The 16,709-nt window shown below is 37.9% G+C and overlaps 2 protein-coding genes, 1 long non-coding RNA gene and 1 other non-coding gene across 4 annotated transcripts; 3 read left to right on the top strand and 1 right to left on the bottom strand.

Moving 5' to 3' along the window:
• The first annotated feature begins 819 nt into the window (after nucleotides 1-819).
• gng13a (guanine nucleotide binding protein (G protein), gamma 13a) lies at nucleotides 820-2,606 on the top strand. Its single transcript, XM_057331880.1, has 3 exons — nucleotides 820-996; nucleotides 1,281-1,378; nucleotides 2,193-2,606. Exons 2-3 carry the CDS (start codon nucleotides 1,281-1,283, stop codon nucleotides 2,296-2,298), a joined length of 204 nt encoding a protein of 67 aa, XP_057187863.1. The 5' UTR covers nucleotides 820-996; the 3' UTR covers nucleotides 2,299-2,606.
• Nucleotides 2,607-2,659: 53 nt separating this feature from the next.
• Nucleotides 2,660-11,650, bottom strand: chtf18 (CTF18, chromosome transmission fidelity factor 18 homolog (S. cerevisiae)). The gene is made up of 22 exons (XM_057331879.1): nucleotides 11,513-11,650; nucleotides 10,824-11,003; nucleotides 10,547-10,667; nucleotides 10,263-10,470; nucleotides 10,066-10,158; nucleotides 9,927-9,979; nucleotides 9,661-9,802; nucleotides 9,365-9,577; nucleotides 9,101-9,198; nucleotides 8,870-8,993; nucleotides 8,648-8,787; nucleotides 8,147-8,240; nucleotides 7,951-8,049; nucleotides 7,743-7,873; nucleotides 7,462-7,585; nucleotides 6,963-7,187; nucleotides 6,191-6,340; nucleotides 5,929-6,059; nucleotides 4,011-4,155; nucleotides 3,656-3,766; nucleotides 3,212-3,275; nucleotides 2,660-2,791 (listed from the first exon to the last, which is right to left on the bottom strand). Exons 1-22 carry the CDS (start codon nucleotides 11,598-11,600, stop codon nucleotides 2,661-2,663), a joined length of 2,865 nt encoding a protein of 954 aa, XP_057187862.1. The 5' UTR covers nucleotides 11,601-11,650; the 3' UTR covers nucleotide 2,660.
• A 591-nt stretch (nucleotides 11,651-12,241) lies between these two features.
• LOC130553730 (U6 spliceosomal RNA) lies at nucleotides 12,242-12,350 on the top strand. Its single transcript, XR_008962895.1, has one exon. It is a non-coding gene; the product is annotated as a U6 spliceosomal RNA (small nuclear RNA).
• A 1,207-nt stretch (nucleotides 12,351-13,557) lies between these two features.
• Nucleotides 13,558-15,667, top strand: LOC130553150 (uncharacterized). Its single transcript, XR_008962820.1, has 3 exons — nucleotides 13,558-14,279; nucleotides 14,974-15,142; nucleotides 15,227-15,667. It is a non-coding gene; the product is annotated as an uncharacterized LOC130553150 (long non-coding RNA).
• The last annotated feature ends 1,042 nt before the right edge of the window (nucleotides 15,668-16,709 follow it).

Here is a 16,709-nt window from a genome sequence, read left to right as displayed (position 1 = left end):
CCTAACCCACACCCTAACCTAACTCTAACCATCTAAACTACCTATGATTAGGCTTGTTCGACTTGATGCGGCGCCTCAAGATCCGACAGGCGGATGACATCACAGTACCGCGAGATCGATTCGAAACCAAACTTTTTAGTTTTTCGAATAGCTCTCGCGGTACTTTGATGTCATCCGCCTGTCGGATCCTGTGGCGCCGCAAGTCGAACAAGCCTATTGTTAAACTTGCGGTTGCGTGATGACGTCTGACTCGAAACACCAAGGATTTAGTGAGAGCCGGCGGATGACATCAAAGTACCGCGAGAGCGATTCGAAAGCAAACTTTTTATGGTTTTTCGAATCGCTCTCGCGATACTGTGATGTCATCCACCTGTTGGAATTTGCGGCGCCACATCAAGTTGAACAAGCCTATTTCTGCAAGACGGTATAGACGGGCTTAAAACAAACATTGCACACTAATCCTGATCCCATTACAGACAGGTCTCAAACCAACGAGAAAACACGGTTGATCGCTGCCGTAATGTTTAGTGTCAAACACACAAAGGCTGTTACATACACGCTCATTTCCATTCAAATTAAATAAACTTAAATATGTTAATGTTATACAATACAAGCGGAAAGCAGTAGAACTGAAATGCTTGTAATATGGATAATGCTGTTTTGTCATTAAAGTTGACTTGATTCCTTACGGCGACTAATAAAGCTGAGGGCAAAATATGGGTCGAATTTTGCATGTGCTTTACATAGATTTTACAGAGGCCAATGAGCTGAACGTCACTCAGGATACACAGAGAAAATTTGAGTAACAAACTACTCTGAATGCGCCTTTACCTCAGTGGCAGGTGTGGATGAATCTACAGCGCGCCCAGAGATTTGCCAAAGAAATCAAAACAGACGATCCCTCAAACTGACGCGGAACACAGCATTCTCAACCAGGATTGTGAACGAGAAAATAACTTCTCACCTCTAAACTAACATAATTGTAACTTCATCGCGGTAGGTTCAACTGTTGTGTCATATAGAATTAAGATCTTTTATTTAAATAATTATTTTAAACAAGAGAGAAACAAATATTTGCATACATTTTCTGACTTTGTTTCCATGTTTCTTTAAATGGAAGAAATTATGTTTATGATATTTGCTATATAAATTAATAACATATTTAACAGATAATCAAAGTAGTACCACATTTATGCACGTACGTGGTGTCGATCTTTAAGAAAAAAACGATTGAGTTTAATGTTCAAAGTGTGCATTCCTCATGCTGGATGCTGTTTCAGATGGATGAGCTGGATGAGACTCAGTTAAACAATCATGTAGAAAGTCTGAAGCAGCAGCTACAGTATAACAGAGAGAAGACATCCGTCTCTATTCCAGAGTAAGTCCTACACACCTGAATGGATTAGCCGGGTTTCCTAAATAAACTATAGGGCACTGAGATTTTAAAATTAAATTAATAAGTAACAGTAATACAGAGAATAAAATAAAAATGTGAAATAGCAATACAATATAGTAAAAAAAGTTTCCAATAAGCGTTTTAGATTCTGTATAGAATATATGAAGAGTTTTTAAAAAATCAAAAAGTCATATGTTTTTTATTATGTTATCATGTTTTTAATTTTTTTTTTTTATTGTGTTAGTTAGGAAAGGCAAGTTTAGCGAAGTAACGGTTCTTCTCGGTTTCTTTTGCTTGTTATGAAAAATAATCTACAGGCACTCTATGGCTGTGTCCGAAATCACCTACTTCCATAATATATAGTAGGCGAAAATGAGTATGAGTCATGAATAGTATGTCCGAAACCTCAGTATGCAAAAAACAGTAGGCGAGAAATACCCGGATGGTCCTAAATCCTTGGTGTTTCGAGTTTGACGTCATCACGCAACAGTGATTTTTTGGTGATTTTAACAATCATAGGTAGTTTAGATGGTTAGAGTAAGGTTAGGGTGTGGGTTAGGGTAAAGGTTTTGTAAGACTTGAAACACCAAGGATTTAGTCAAAACCAACAAGCCACGCCCACGGATCTGACTCGAAACACCAAGGATTTAGTGAGAGCCCGGAGCTAGAGCATTGACCGGACAAGCGTTTACCCTACTTCCGGTTTGTAAACGTCACGCAGTGAAATCGGTCTATTATTTGCGTATGTGTAATGTGTACCAGAAGTTCTTTTTATCATCTTATCTGTTCTTTTCAGGCTGGTCAAATGGATTGAGGAGAAAATGACCGAAGATGCATTTCTAAATCCTGACGTGGTGAAGGAGAACCCGTGGGTGGAGACAAGCAAATGTGTTGTGCTTTAGCATCAACCTTTACTCATTGCTATGTCAACACACATGGCTCCACCTACTGCGACGGTTACACCCCCTAACTTTGACTAGGATAAATGCACTTGCAAATGAATTGGTTGTCTGTTAATCTGGCTTGTTGTTTGCTTTTATCAGGCAAAGAAAGACGAAAAACTAATGTTAACCAGTGAAAACATGTATTTATAAAAGTGTCAGATAACTTTAGAAAACAATAAAAATGAACAACTCAATTCAAATGTTACATTTTTTTTTAGAAATATTCAAATTTATGTAATTACACAGTACAAGATTCAGAACATTTGTTATTTAATAAAGTAGTCGTAAATAAACATGGGCTCATATTCTCACTGGTAGTTTTAAAGCAACTCTCGAATGTGAACGTTTCTGCGCACGGCATTGGACACGCCCTCGTTGAAGCGGAACCAAACGTTGCTGTTACCCACAGCTTTACCGATCTGCAGGGCAACGCCCCCTTTGCCATCTTCACCTGAAGAGAAAGCCGAGAGTGATATAAGCCGATTAGTGATGTTTACCTTTCTCTATCACAAACAAGCATGTACAGAATTTGTTATTTCTTACATAGTAAGCTTTCTATATAGATAGTAAATAGCAACTATAGTAAATAGTCGGTTGCCTCCAAACTGAAATGAAAGTACAAGCTATTGTACTCTATTCGACAACTAATTCCAATAAAGTCAGATGTTAGCAAGTCACTATTCTAACAATGATGTTTTTGGTTTTAAATCTTATACGGCAGCTTAAATACTTTTTAAAGTGTGCCTGCAGTGTCATAAAATGCTTTCCACTAGTAGTTTTACAGCACAGTTTATTTATGCGGAGGCAAATATTGTGCATGTGTAATATGTAAGAAGTGTAATATGTACAGTAAAGATGTAAGAAAACAAACCTGTAGTGGTGACTACAGGCTTCTCCTTGGGTACAATGGCTCGTCCAAAGAAATCCAATTCAGGCTGTAAATGTGGGAGGACAAAAAACAAGTATGACCATTTTTCCGTGATCCACTGTTAACCTGATTAATCTCAGATTATTATCAGACCTTAATCAACAATATGTAGAGAGCAACACTGTGGATTTAAAAAGGCAGTCGTAACATTTAAGTGTACATATTGTGAAAACGATGTTAAGAAAGCATTATAATGAATATTAAGATTTAAAGGAACAAATTTGTTATCCAATGCCTTCGTATCACTGGCTGTTAAATTCAGTCAGTAGTTTTGAGGAGATAGTAAAATTTAAGACAGTAAAATTTTATTTTTAGCAATGTAGATAGGATTTAAAATACGGCTGAGGTCATTTAGGACAATGCAAATAACTACTTTTAACGCTTTACCTTGCTTTCCACCACTGTCTGTTTCACGATGTTCTCGAGTCTCTGTTGATGGTTCGTATGTTTCTTCACCTCCACCTTCTTCTGAGCTTGACTCTTATTCACAGTCTCCGTCTAAAGAGAAAAGAAAATGACTATGATGCCTCCAAGATATTTAAAGGTATAGTTGTGTAAATTGTACGTTGTATAGCGGTATACAGTGATCGGCAAAACGCACTTTACAAAATCAGATCACTAAATGGATAAAAAAGAATAAAACACTTCGGTATTTTAATTTACACCTTTACACCAAAGTTACAAATATAAGTGAACACAGTTTTTTTACAGTTCATTATTAAAGTCTGTTAATGGATCTTACGTTTTGTGGGTTTCGTTTCTGCTGGGCCCTATCCATCCTCCTCATCTTCTCCAACTCCGTCTCCCTGGCGATCAGCTGCTTCACCTGATAGGTTAACTGCCTCCGCGGTGGCAAGCCCGGAAAACGCACCACATCTTCTATGTTGCTATGGCAACAGGTACACAATGTCACAAAATTGCTGCATGCGCAACCAAAAACGTAAAAACAGGATAATATAATAATAAAAACATAAGATTTCAGAATAACGAATCCAATGATAATCTAAACAATGGATTCACATGAAGAGGGCTATGAAGATGTGATGTTTTAAAGAGTAGAGAGAGATGAGTTTAATAATCCCTTACTTGGAGGGACACAGTTCCAAAAAATATGTAATACACACAAACAGACGAAACTCCGCAAACAAATCCAAAATAAGGATTAGCACTGCAGGGTATTTATAGCCACGTACACAAATCTATCTCTTTGGAACATCTGGAGGACGTTCTGCGAAAAAATTCAGTTCACATGTTGCAATTAAAATCTGTTTAAAATGGATTCTTCCTGTCCAAAGAATATGAAGGCAGTGAAGAGCTGCAAGTTTATTTCAAACATGAAATTCAGATTGATATGGAAGTTCCGGTTTTGACAAGTTATTCCCCCTCCTCATGGGCAATGTAATAGAAACGAAAGTTTCAAGTTGAACCATTTCATCCAATGGTTGCCATGGAAACTGTGCTATCAGTATCCTACTATCCTCAGTCCATTTCATTATTTGCCTGGGACGATAGTTCCTTCTGTGTGGTTGCTCAGCGCTTCTTGCAACAGGGCTCGATAAGAGATGGCCGGGAGATACAGGAAGGCGTAGACAAGTAGAAGAAGCAAAAGGGCGACCAGCAGCGGAAAACCCCAATCGGAAGTGACCAGCGTCTCTTCACATCGAGCTTGCAGGAACGACTGCTGCATTCTTTTACCTCACCAATCACAAAGACAATACCATCAATTTCGTAAATAAACTCAAAGACGCAACTAAAAAGGTTGCTGGCTTTAATAACAAAATTTACATTAAATTTCTATAGACCACTTCAAAAGACGTAAATAAAGCAGGTCCAACAATGGTCCAGAAGAACTTCCTGTTTCAGTTTTTTAACACTACACAAATGTTTGAACAAACAGAACATTTATAACCTAATTAAAATGTTAAATGAACGTCTTCAAGATTTTATTATATATGTAAGATAAAAAATAAACACTGAAACAGAAGTGCTCCTGGACCAGTGTTCACACCTTACGAAATGGTCTATAGTAATTCTCTATATTACAAACATAAAATTCTATGCATGTATATAAATAAAACACACAAAAATGCTCCCTGATTAAAGTATTAACATACAGGATATATAGAGATGCTCTTCCGCAGTTCCAGCTTGAATCAATCCAAGAGCTTGAATGTTTCTCTATTATCTTCTCATTCTTGGTGTTTATGCTCCTTTGGTTGCATCAGGCAGTATTTTCGAAGTTTAGCTGCTGGTTCTCCTCTTAGACGGTCAGATGTTTGGTTGCCAAAGTTTTCAGCTTCAACTGCATCAATCCAAGAATTTACAACACACAGAGGATTTTGGGTCTCTGTGATCTCAATGTGTATCCATGCACACTATTTAAAGATGAGTAAACACCCGAGCTGTCACGTGACGGAATCGCCAAATTAAAACAAAGGGAGGAAAAAGAATAATCCTGAGCTACAGCTTAATCTCTCATGGACTGTGATGAACAGGTGAACTAATATCCCTCGAAAATGTGAGTGTGTGTGTTTGTTCTAAAGCATGTGTTGCATAATCTGTTTTGACTAGAGTTAGGATTTACAACTAATATAACTAATATTATATACTGAATATAATATCATAAGATCAAGTTGATGTTATGCAGGGTTTGTACTCACGGCTCCAACACATAAGTGTACTGTCCCTCAGGTGTTCGGTCCTGTCTGTAGGTCAGGTTGTAGTTGATCATGGTGTCGATCAAATCACAGAGCTGCTGCTTTTCTCTTGTGCTGTAAAGCTGAGGGTTGACCTGACAAACACATGCATAAAACACACTAGTTGTACATTGATATATGCAGTGCATTCAGGCATCAATTTGATCAAACTCATTGAAAAAATTGTATATGCTAATACTGCAGAATTTTGAAAAGAATCACTTACTGGTCGCAGTTTAGGTGAGATGAGCTCCATCAAAAGGGTGATGATGTCCAAGCAGAGTGTGCTTACGCAAACCCGGCTCTGTACCGCCGGGGGGATATCATTCAACATGGCCAGCAGTGCGTTCTTAGTGTGCTGGGTTTTAATAAGAGCCTAGAAATAAATGTAAGACTTTTGATTAATATTTTTGTTATGGCCAAAAAATGATGTGGTGAATGATATATATTGTTATAGTCTGTAGCTCTAAAAGCAATGCTTACCAAATTGCATTTTATATCTCCCAGACATCAAGACATTATAAACGTTACAGCAGAAAACATGGTTACCTGTTAAATAATTTTCTAACCCGGTTAAGAAAAGTATATATGAATGTGTGTATGTATATAAAATAAGTTTGGACTTTAATCCCAAGCAGTGCATTCAAGATTGATAGGTAATGCACTTTTTTTGCAAACGTGTGTTTTAAGATTACAAGCATTCACTGGAAATCAAACCCATGACTTGGGTCAACACCCTTGGAAGTGCCACGCTCTACTAGTTGAGATAAAGGAAAGCTGTCATTAGACTTAAATATTGTCTGATATTAATGTCTTTATAAATGAATAATTTTACCAATTAAACAGATGCTGCTTTCCAGAAATCCAGTCATATTGTATAGAGACCAAACATTTGTGTAACTGGGCCAGAGAGCTTTCATTAGATGAGAGGTGAGAAGAGAACAGCAGGATATTACGGTATTAAAGATCAGTGCATGTGCTTTCAATCTCTTTCTCACCTCGTAGTTGCTGTGTGGGTAGTTGATGCGGGGGACGGAGTTTGCAGCGTAGAGATAGTGGAACGCGGCGGGCAGGAAAGGTAAGTACCGCATGAGTGAGTAGTTTTGTCCGTGTAAGATACACTCGTTCAGAAGATCTGAGAAACTTAACCAGTCAAGCCCCGAGCACACACCCAACATCCCGGGATCTTTCAGCTTCATGCTAAGGAAATTATCATAAAGACCCTGAAACAAAAAGAGACAGAATTCTTCACTAAACTTAGAATCATCACTCCTTTTATAAAGACCAAATTCATCACATATAGAAATGTCTTTATATACGAACAAACATCTAAAATATATTACGCCTGCTTTAAAGGTCCAGTGTATTCAATTTAGCGGCATCTAGTGGTGAGGTTGTGAATTGCAACCAACGGCTAACTAATTTCTGTCAATAGATCTTTCAAAAATTACACACAACACCTTTAAATGAAGCAATATTTACAGTTTCTTCAGTTACCTGAGTAAGTTTCTCATGCTCTCCATTAGATGAGACCAGGTGTAAGATGTTCTGAAGTCTTTGTCCACCATCTTTTGGCCCTGCCTCATCGAAACCCCCGAAAGGATCTCCACCAATCCGCTTCCTTAAAGACAAACACCAACCAACCAAATCACAGAAATTGTAAAAATACAATAGAGATAGAAGCAAAACGATAAAACAGTCTACCAATAAAATTACTCTGTTCAACCTTTTGAAGTAGATTTTTTAATATTCCTAGTTTTAGATATGTTTCTGTGTACCGTTTCAGTCGGGGAAGCTGAAAGATTTCCTGCCAGACTGAGAAAAGTCCTTTGTTTTGGTCTTTTAATCCAACACACATAGAGCTAACGCTGCGCTGATCCAAGTGCTTCTGACCGCGGCCGTGTAAAAACTTCACACAAGCAAAGCCATGTTAAAAATGTTACAGACAAGCGTTCAGATCACTCTGGATGAGTCTGTTTATCTCACCTGTAATGTATTGATACATGAACGGATGTCATTGTCTGTTTTCTCACACAAGGCCATCAGCGTGCCTGTATCTGCCTTCATACCCTGTCGACGTGCGATCTACACATACACAAGTTTGTATGACTGCAAAGTCATCTTAATGCTCATCTATACATTATTTTATATATATATAGTGTATACAATAAACATGCCTAACCTCTGCCAGTCTTTGAGTTAAGCGGGAGGGCAGTGTCTGTGGAAAGGTTAACAGGAAGGCTTGCTGTCTCAGCGGCCTCAGAGCTGGAACATAACTGACATAAAAACAGCAGACAATTAGGAAAAGTAACAAAAACTTTGCCATGTAAAAATCTACCATTTTGCATACCAATAAACCAATAGATTTTGTTATATTTTAAAACTTTTGTACTAACAATCCCTGTTGTTGCATAAAAAATAATACACGTAAAATGAACTACAAAAAGTAAAAAGTGCAAGTTTAAAAGTTAAGCAGGCAAAACTGAATATAGTAAAAGGGTCACATTTTAAAGATGTTGGTCTTTTTCCCCACATTTAAGTATATGGTGACTGATGCTGTTAATCAAGTCAAACAGATCAGAAAATGATGACAAAATTATCATTTTTGGGTGAACCGTCCCTTTATACCTTATGCCAAGATATAAACTTTCAAGTAAACAGTGGAACAGGAGGTGCGGCTTACAGGTCATTGCAGATGCAAATGATTGGCCGAAGAAGCACCGATTGTTTCTTCTTTTTCTTTTTCAAAGCATTAACCCCCGTCTCTTCCCCCTCTCTGCTGTCCTTCCTGTTTACGGTGGCCAAAAGGATGTTGATGGCAGCCTGAGCCAATCAGAAAACAGAATTAGAGACAGTTGCTCGATTCCAATAACCAATCAGATTGGGAGACTGAATGGTCTCTTACTGCAGGAGCTCCATCAATTTCATCTATAATGAGGCAGTTGGGCTTCTCATTGGCTCCCAAGACTGACTTCATCTGTGTGGCGGTATCGATACGTTTCTGGAAGAGCTCAGCACTGCGATCGTCACTGACAAGAGATATACAACACTATAAGTTTGTGTGTCTGCATTTGTGCACGTAGTTTTAAAGACTGATGAAAAGGTTTGTACGCCATTATAGCTTGCATCGTGTTACCTAGCATTGATTTCTACCACGTTGTATCCAGCGTGTTTAGCAATAATGTGAGCTAACGTTGTTTTCCCCAGTCCAGGAGGTCCTGACAACAGTGCCACCTGTGTAATGCGATAAACACAGTTAATCATTTGAGACCAAAAGTGTACAGCACATCGTTTTCTTACAAGCAATTTGTAAAAAGCCAACAATATTCGTAGTGAAAATTAAACCAGACTTTCTTCTGAATGAAAGTATAAAAATGTAAGTTGCAAAATTAAGTGTCACCTTAAATTTGGGTCTTTTGTACTGATCTAGTTCAGCATCCAGTATTTCTTCTGTGATTTGACTCTTGGTTTTAAAACGCTGGGACTGGTTTTGATTCTGAGCATTGGTCAAATTCGACCTAACGTCTGTGTGGGTCGGACGGGTTTTCCTTTCTCTACCGAAGACCACAGTGTCCCATAGCTTCAGCCACTTGAGCAGACAGCGATTAGTGAACTGTGGAGAAAAAGACAATGTAAATAATTATAAAGCAATGTGCATTGACATACACTTGCATGTCAAGTACGTTAATCCCTCACGTCATCGCTCAGAAGTTCAGTGTAGTGCCGCGGTGAGAACTGATCCACCCAGAGTCGAGAGGACGAACCTTCATCTTCTCCACTATCACCATCCACACCGGAGTCTGTCTGACCTTCTGCAAGAAGCTCCGGGTTTAAACCACTAAAAAAATCACATGAATACAATCAATTTTTGCCAATAATAATAAGGCTTAAGGATTATCACAACACAGTACTCTTAAAAGTCAAAAATATTGTACAAAACAAACTCATAAAACATCACAAACCTGTTCAAAAGTTCTGTCAGTCTTTGGGATTCTTCAACCACTTGTCGATGACGCTGGGATGAGAAAGCAACCGATTCAGACAGATTTTCCCCTAAAATGTATTTAAGGTTCGTTTGTCTGCGAGATCACAAATTCTTACTCTTTCTGCGATTTGTTCTTTCATGACTTCTATGGGAAGTGTAAGCAGCCCGAGACCGTTCTGTGAGTTACGGAAGGCTCTGGGGTCCGGAGCCTGAGGTGATGAATAAGAAAGCACAATAAATCCATTTAACAATCACATGAAGCACCTAGAAGATGAAATAAAAGTGGCTTGTTTGTTTATAAAAGGGCAGAAACCTTATTCTCATCCTCTTTCTTGTTGAGGTAGACTCTGTTGCCTGTGGTGTCTGTGACCGTGATGTAATCCCCGATGGCTGGGGGGCGTTTCTGTGCAAAACGTTTTGCTACTGTGAGTCTTCTGGGCGAATCCTGTAATGCTGCCAGTCCACTTATATCCAACATATCAGTTGTAATCTTGATGGTCGATGTTCTGTCAGGACCAGCCCTGCATATATTGAAAAAGGGTTGATATAATATAATAATACTTAGGCTATAAAGGCTCTGTAATGAGATAAACTTACCCATCTCTCGCTGTTCCATCATAAACCTCTGGGGAAGATGGAGGTGTGATGTCATCACCAGGATCAACACCAAACTGGAGCTTTTTTACCACATCTTGTCTGCGTTTCTTGGGTTTAGGTGCTAAGAAGAAACATAAACCCAATAAGCCATTGCATACCACTTTATATATGCATATGCTTTACAAGAGTGTCACACCGTCCCTTCAGAGGCCACTGGCCAACATGATGATAACACATATTGTTTTGTGTGGCGGAAAACATAATGTGCTGCACTCACTCAAGGATTCCTCCTCCACCCATGCCGGGGGCGAGATGCTTGCTGTGGTGCTCCCAGGATGCTGGTTTTTGACAGTTTTACTTGATAGGACGTCACCTGATGCAATGGCCTCGTCAAACGTCTGCGAGATCGGCTTTTTGTTGCGGAACTCACACACTTTCCCATGTGGTGGAGGCTCCGCTAAACACATTTAAAATAATTCATAATGATAATTTAATTTAACATAAAGTACTAGTTTACATTTATATACAATTACAATATGTGTATAACAGCAAGAAACAGATCAAACGATGTCCTGCTCTTTTATGATTCATTTTATGGGATACAATTATTTATGCATAAAATCTTGTGTACCTATTAAATTTGAAACAAATACAATAACTTGATTTTTGCTTAATATTCTTTTTTAATTTACAAAAAAATATTTTAAACAATAATTAGAGGACACATGTTTAAGACCCTAGATGGTAGTAATATAATGGGTCTGATGTGTCACGTCATGTCACTAAATTCATTAATTATATTTACAGTAACGTTATTCTCCAATTCTCTTAAAGAATTGAAGCAGCAAGTAAAATGGAAGGAAATGAACCCTAATATCACTCTAAACTAGTCACAATCACTTTTAAAAGAGGTGAGCTGTCATCATTTTATCATTTAATGTACATTTAAACATCTGTTTAACTTACAGTCCATTTCAGCCATCACTTCTAACTCATCCGCAAACTGTTGCTCAAAGTCATCTTCAATCCCGTACATTTCGTCGTATTCGTCCATGTTTGCGGTTGTTTTTCAGCTGACAGTCAAACGCGATAACTATTTCGTCATATAAATAAACAAGTAACTTTAGCGGCATACACAATAAAGCAAGAGAAAATTTCGCGCAAAATATTTGTGTATGTAAATGTACTTCCGGTTCTTTTAAAGACGTACATCCTGCTCGATAAAAGTCCTAAACGGACAGTATTTCGACTCTTCGGCGTTGTAAAAGCCTTTAAATTGAATACTGAATCAAATACATTATGTGATTGTTTTTAAAACATGAAATAGGACCGTTTTAAATGTAACGTTTAATTCGCAAACGCGTTGCCATTACGATCTGTACACGCCGTAAGGAGGCGCTACGTGAAGAATGAAGGCGACCAATCACATCCGCACATCTTCAAAATTAATTATTTATGACGTTAGTATTTTGCATATACCCATAGTTCCTCACCTACACTGACCACAGGAATAACAACAAATGTTCTTTTCACTCTAATTGTGCTTAACGCATACAAAATATACCCTTCGAATTGAGCGTTATTTTCCTTCGTATTATAAGATTGTGTTTCTATTGTCGATTTTTTTTACTACCGTCGCGGTGAGTGACAGACAACGTCCGGGCTATTTATTTTCGTGTTTGAAGTTAGGACATTGTGCTGTCACAGATAGCACATATGATAAAATTGGATCGATACAGAGAAGATTAGCATGGTCACTTGCGCAAAGATGACACGCTTAATCGGTGAGCGAATCCAAATTTTTTCGTTTAATAAAGTGAATGTTCTACACCTTTATAGAGTCACGAGAATGCTCACCATGAAATATGTATTAATAGTTTTGAACTGTATCATGCGTAAAGTTGTAACATCGTCTTATGCAAGCTCTTCCCCACTAGATGGCAGCAGAGCTACACGCACCATACTTAAAGGTAACGCGTTATTATCGTGTCAGCGCATTAATTCATTTACGCCGACAATTATTTTATTGTGTATTAACGCAGTTTTTTAAGTATTAGTTTTTATCGAAAGTCCGTCGCTCACTGGCTCTGAAACCATGTGTCACAGAAGGGGTGGGATGTTGATCGGTACTGGCTGGGGAATGGCGTCACCACACGTCTCAACCAATGAGAGTATTTGGGGTTGGCCTAAGACTGCCGACGCGCGCATATGAACCAGGAACACCAGAGCTGAGTAGAAAGGTACACTGTAAAAAATGTCAGTAGATTTAACAGTAAAATACCGTATAAATGCTACAGTATAAAACCGTATTTCATAAAACATGCGAAACCCGTAGAATTTACAGTGGAAAGCTGTAATTAGTTTTACGGAGTAAGACCGTACATTTAACAGGTAAAAACATATGAAAATACGGTTTATTGGAGTAAACATTACAGTACACTGTATTATTTGCCGTAAAAAAGAACGTCTTAAAAATATTCTTATTACAAATAGGCTACATAAACATATCTGACTCCCCTGTGCAGTGTGCACTTAAACCAGTTTTAATATGTGTTATAAAATCATCTTTTTCTGTGTAAAGTTGTAATATAATGACTTCTATACATTGTTTAGCTTAAATTGTCTGCCTAAACCCCCCAAAAAATTTCACCTTGACATTTGTCACTTTTGATAATTTAAATATTGTTTTTATGTAATTAGCAGTGCTTTTACATTTTTAGATTGTGTGAAACAAATTTTTTGTCTCTGAACTCAAGAATGTATTTTATGGTAAAGCAATCAACTCAACAAGCATTTAAAACATAACCGTTAAGCATCATCCAATCAAGATATACGTTGCGCCTTGGCTTCGTGAACAAAGGATGTGATTGGTTGAATACTCATTGGCGCGGAGCACACAGTAACGTAAAGTTTGCGTTCCCGCGTTTCAACAGTGACGATTCTGATGAAGCACTGTCGGAGCTGAACTACAAATCAGTGGAATATATATATATATATATATATATGGCATTGGGCATATTGGTAAGTTGGATTTAACGGTTTTAGCAGTGTGTGATTTTAAACACGAGTAGAATGTACACTGTTTTCACGGGGCATAAACATATTTAACTAGCCAGCGCATGTAGGCAGACTTGCAAGTCCTAAAGCGTGAGAGCTCTTGATCCGTGGAAATATTCTGTAAAATATATGTTTGTTAAGTACTTTTGCTAAATAGAATCAAGCAGTGCATCGTTTTAAATACGAGTAAGTTAGCATGTAGGCTACACTGTTTAAACATGCCTGGCAGCGGATGTAGTAAAACTCGCAAGCTCTAGATGTCCTGCCCAGTTTGTGAAATATAATTTATGTGTTTGAAACCGTAGTAGAGTGTGTATTTATTCACGTAGTTTAAATGTTTAGCTGTCAGTTCTGTGTGATATCAGTGCAAATCCTTAGGTAGCATGTTTTACATAACAAACTTCACCTTAAACCACGGTGCGTGTTCAAGTGTGCATTTTTACCGTAAACAAAATAGATTCACGTGTTGCTACTCCACATGCCCTTGCTGTCACAAAACTAGAAGTTTTGAGAGTACAGAAATGGTTGCTCAGAGGATGTGAAAGGCATGATTCTTCTACCTCTCTCCTGTTTTGATGAGAAAGAGGAGCTCCTCCATTATGTAGAAGAGACAAGCCTGGCAAAGGATGTGGAGTTAGAAAACCTGCCTGTGACGCCTTGCATTATTGTGTGTGTGGTAAGTGAACGTTTTGTTAATATACAGTAGAACCCTAAAGCTTTAATGATTAAATGTTTAACTATAAAGTTGAGTTTATAAGTTTACATGCCCCTTGCAGAGTATGCAAAATGATAGGGATTAAAGTGATAGTTCACCCACAAATGAAAATTCTGTCATCATTTACTCACCCTCTTATCATTTTAAACTAGAACACAAAAGAAGATATTTAAAAAAAATGCTGGTAACCGAACAGCAGTGGCACCCATTCATTTCTATTGTATGGACACGAAACCAACACAAGTCAATGGGGGCCAGTTAACAACATTCTTCAAAATTGTGTTCTGCAGAAGAAAGTCATACAGGGTAAATGCTGAGACAATTTTAATTTTTGGTGAACTATCAATTTAAGAAATAAGATACAAATCATACAAATTGCAATTTTTAATTAGTTCTGCACAGAACAAACTGTTCCACATAATATATGTTTTTACATATATTCCACAACACAGATTAATAACTCGGTTTACACAAATCTAAACTTTAGAACTGGTTTATTTCTATTATTTCTAAAATCTATTTTGTGAAATGGTTATTTCAGGGCAGTACTAAATAAACTGCAATTTGTATAATATTCTTGCCATACTGTATATGTAAATACACAATAATCTTACGTTCATAAATTTATGTATATTGCATTGAAATGTATCTACAGGACCCTCCTGCTATGCTGCTGTCCGATTCATGCTAGCTGTGGACCGCAAGATTGTGAATGATGACATCACTTCTTTCATCTCTGCTGTTTGCCTAATGTTCTGCAGTTATTACTGCTCCAAAATTAACTACCCTACTGAACTGGCGTCAGTGCTTGAATTCCTGCAAAGGTATGTAAAGAGACTTAGGAGGGGAGATTCATTACGGTGTAGCTTAATTTACAGACTTATAAATGTTTTTTTTTTCTTTTCAAGGTGTTTTTTTCATCCTCAATCCGGAGAAAGGGAATAAAGGAGGTGGAAAAGAAAAACAAAAAGCTACTCCCAGTCTTCACCCTAATCGCTGACCTTTCTGATCATGAATGGCGAGAGACTTTGTAAAGGTGGTCTGCAGACTGTTTCCAAGTTTATACTCGGGGTGAGAGACTTTGTAAAGGTGGCCTACAGACTGTTTCCAAGTTTTAATCTCTTAAAGGGTTATTTCAGGCTTGAATCAAATTTTCCCCATGTTTTACTTACCCTCAAGGCATCCTAAGTGAATGTAACTTTCTTCTTGAGGAATAATGGAGTCAGAGTAATAATACCACGTATCCTTTTACTTCCAAGCAGTAGAATGGGAGTGAATGGGGGGCAATTTTTTAAATCTCCAAAAAGTGCATCCATTGATCAAAGAGCGGCTCGACACGGCTCCGTGGTCTTAACAAAGGTCTTCTGAAGCGAATCCATGCGTTTGTTTAATAGAAATATACATATTGACAACGCTATAAAGGATAATGTCCAACATCCGCTGCAGGCGAGCGAGAGGCTTGTTTCTCCGGCAAATGACGCAGAGTCTTCACCCTAAGTAAGTTCCTGTGACGAACACAGCATTTTTCGTTTTCGCCAATATAAACACCGCCTCTTCTGGGCGGGAGCTTTCGTCGCCATCATTTAACGGAAAAACAAGCCTCTCTTTCGCCTGCAGCGGCTGTTAGACATTATCCTTAATAGCGTTGTCAATATGCATATTTCTCTTAAACAAACGCATTGATTCGCTTCAGAAGACCTTTGTTAAGACCACGGAGCCGTGTCGAGCCGTTCTTCTTTCATCGATGGATGCACTTTTTGGAGCTTCAAAAAATCCCCCCCATTCACTCACATTCTGCCGCTTGGAAGTCAAAGAATACGTGGTATTATTACTTTGATTGCATTATTCTTCAAGAAGAAAGTCACATTCACTTAGGATGCCGTGAGGGTAAGTAAAACATGGGGAAATTTTGATTTTAAGCATGAAGTATCACTTTAAAGGGATAGTTCTCCCCAAAGTGAAAATTCTGTCATTTCCTCACTCTCAGGTTCTTCCAAACCTGTATACATTTTTTGTTCGGTTAAACAAAAAGGAAGCTATTTATAAGAATGTCAGTAACCAAACAGATCTTATCCCTCATTTACTGCCATAGTAGGGAAAAAAAATACTATGGGAGTCAATGGGGGATGAGATCTGTTTGGTAAATGACATTCTTACAAATAAATTCCTTGGTGTTTAGCAGAACAAAGAAATATATACAGTACAGGTTTGACATGACAAGAGAGTGAGTAAATGATGACAGAATTTTCATTTTTGGGTGAAGCATCACTTTAAATGTAGACTGGACTGAACGATTTTAATTAAACCACTGTATACCAGTTGAAACACGAGAACAGAAAAATGCACTAATATTTTGTCTTAAATGCCTGCCAGTCTTTATTAAAGATACTT

This window comes from Triplophysa rosa, linkage group LG4 (genome assembly GCF_024868665.1).
Source record: "Triplophysa rosa linkage group LG4, Trosa_1v2, whole genome shotgun sequence".
NCBI classification, from domain to species: Eukaryota; Metazoa; Chordata; class Actinopteri; order Cypriniformes; family Nemacheilidae; genus Triplophysa; species Triplophysa rosa.
The sequence above is the reverse complement of the archived record's forward strand: the minus strand, read 5'-3'. Positions and strand labels throughout refer to the sequence as shown.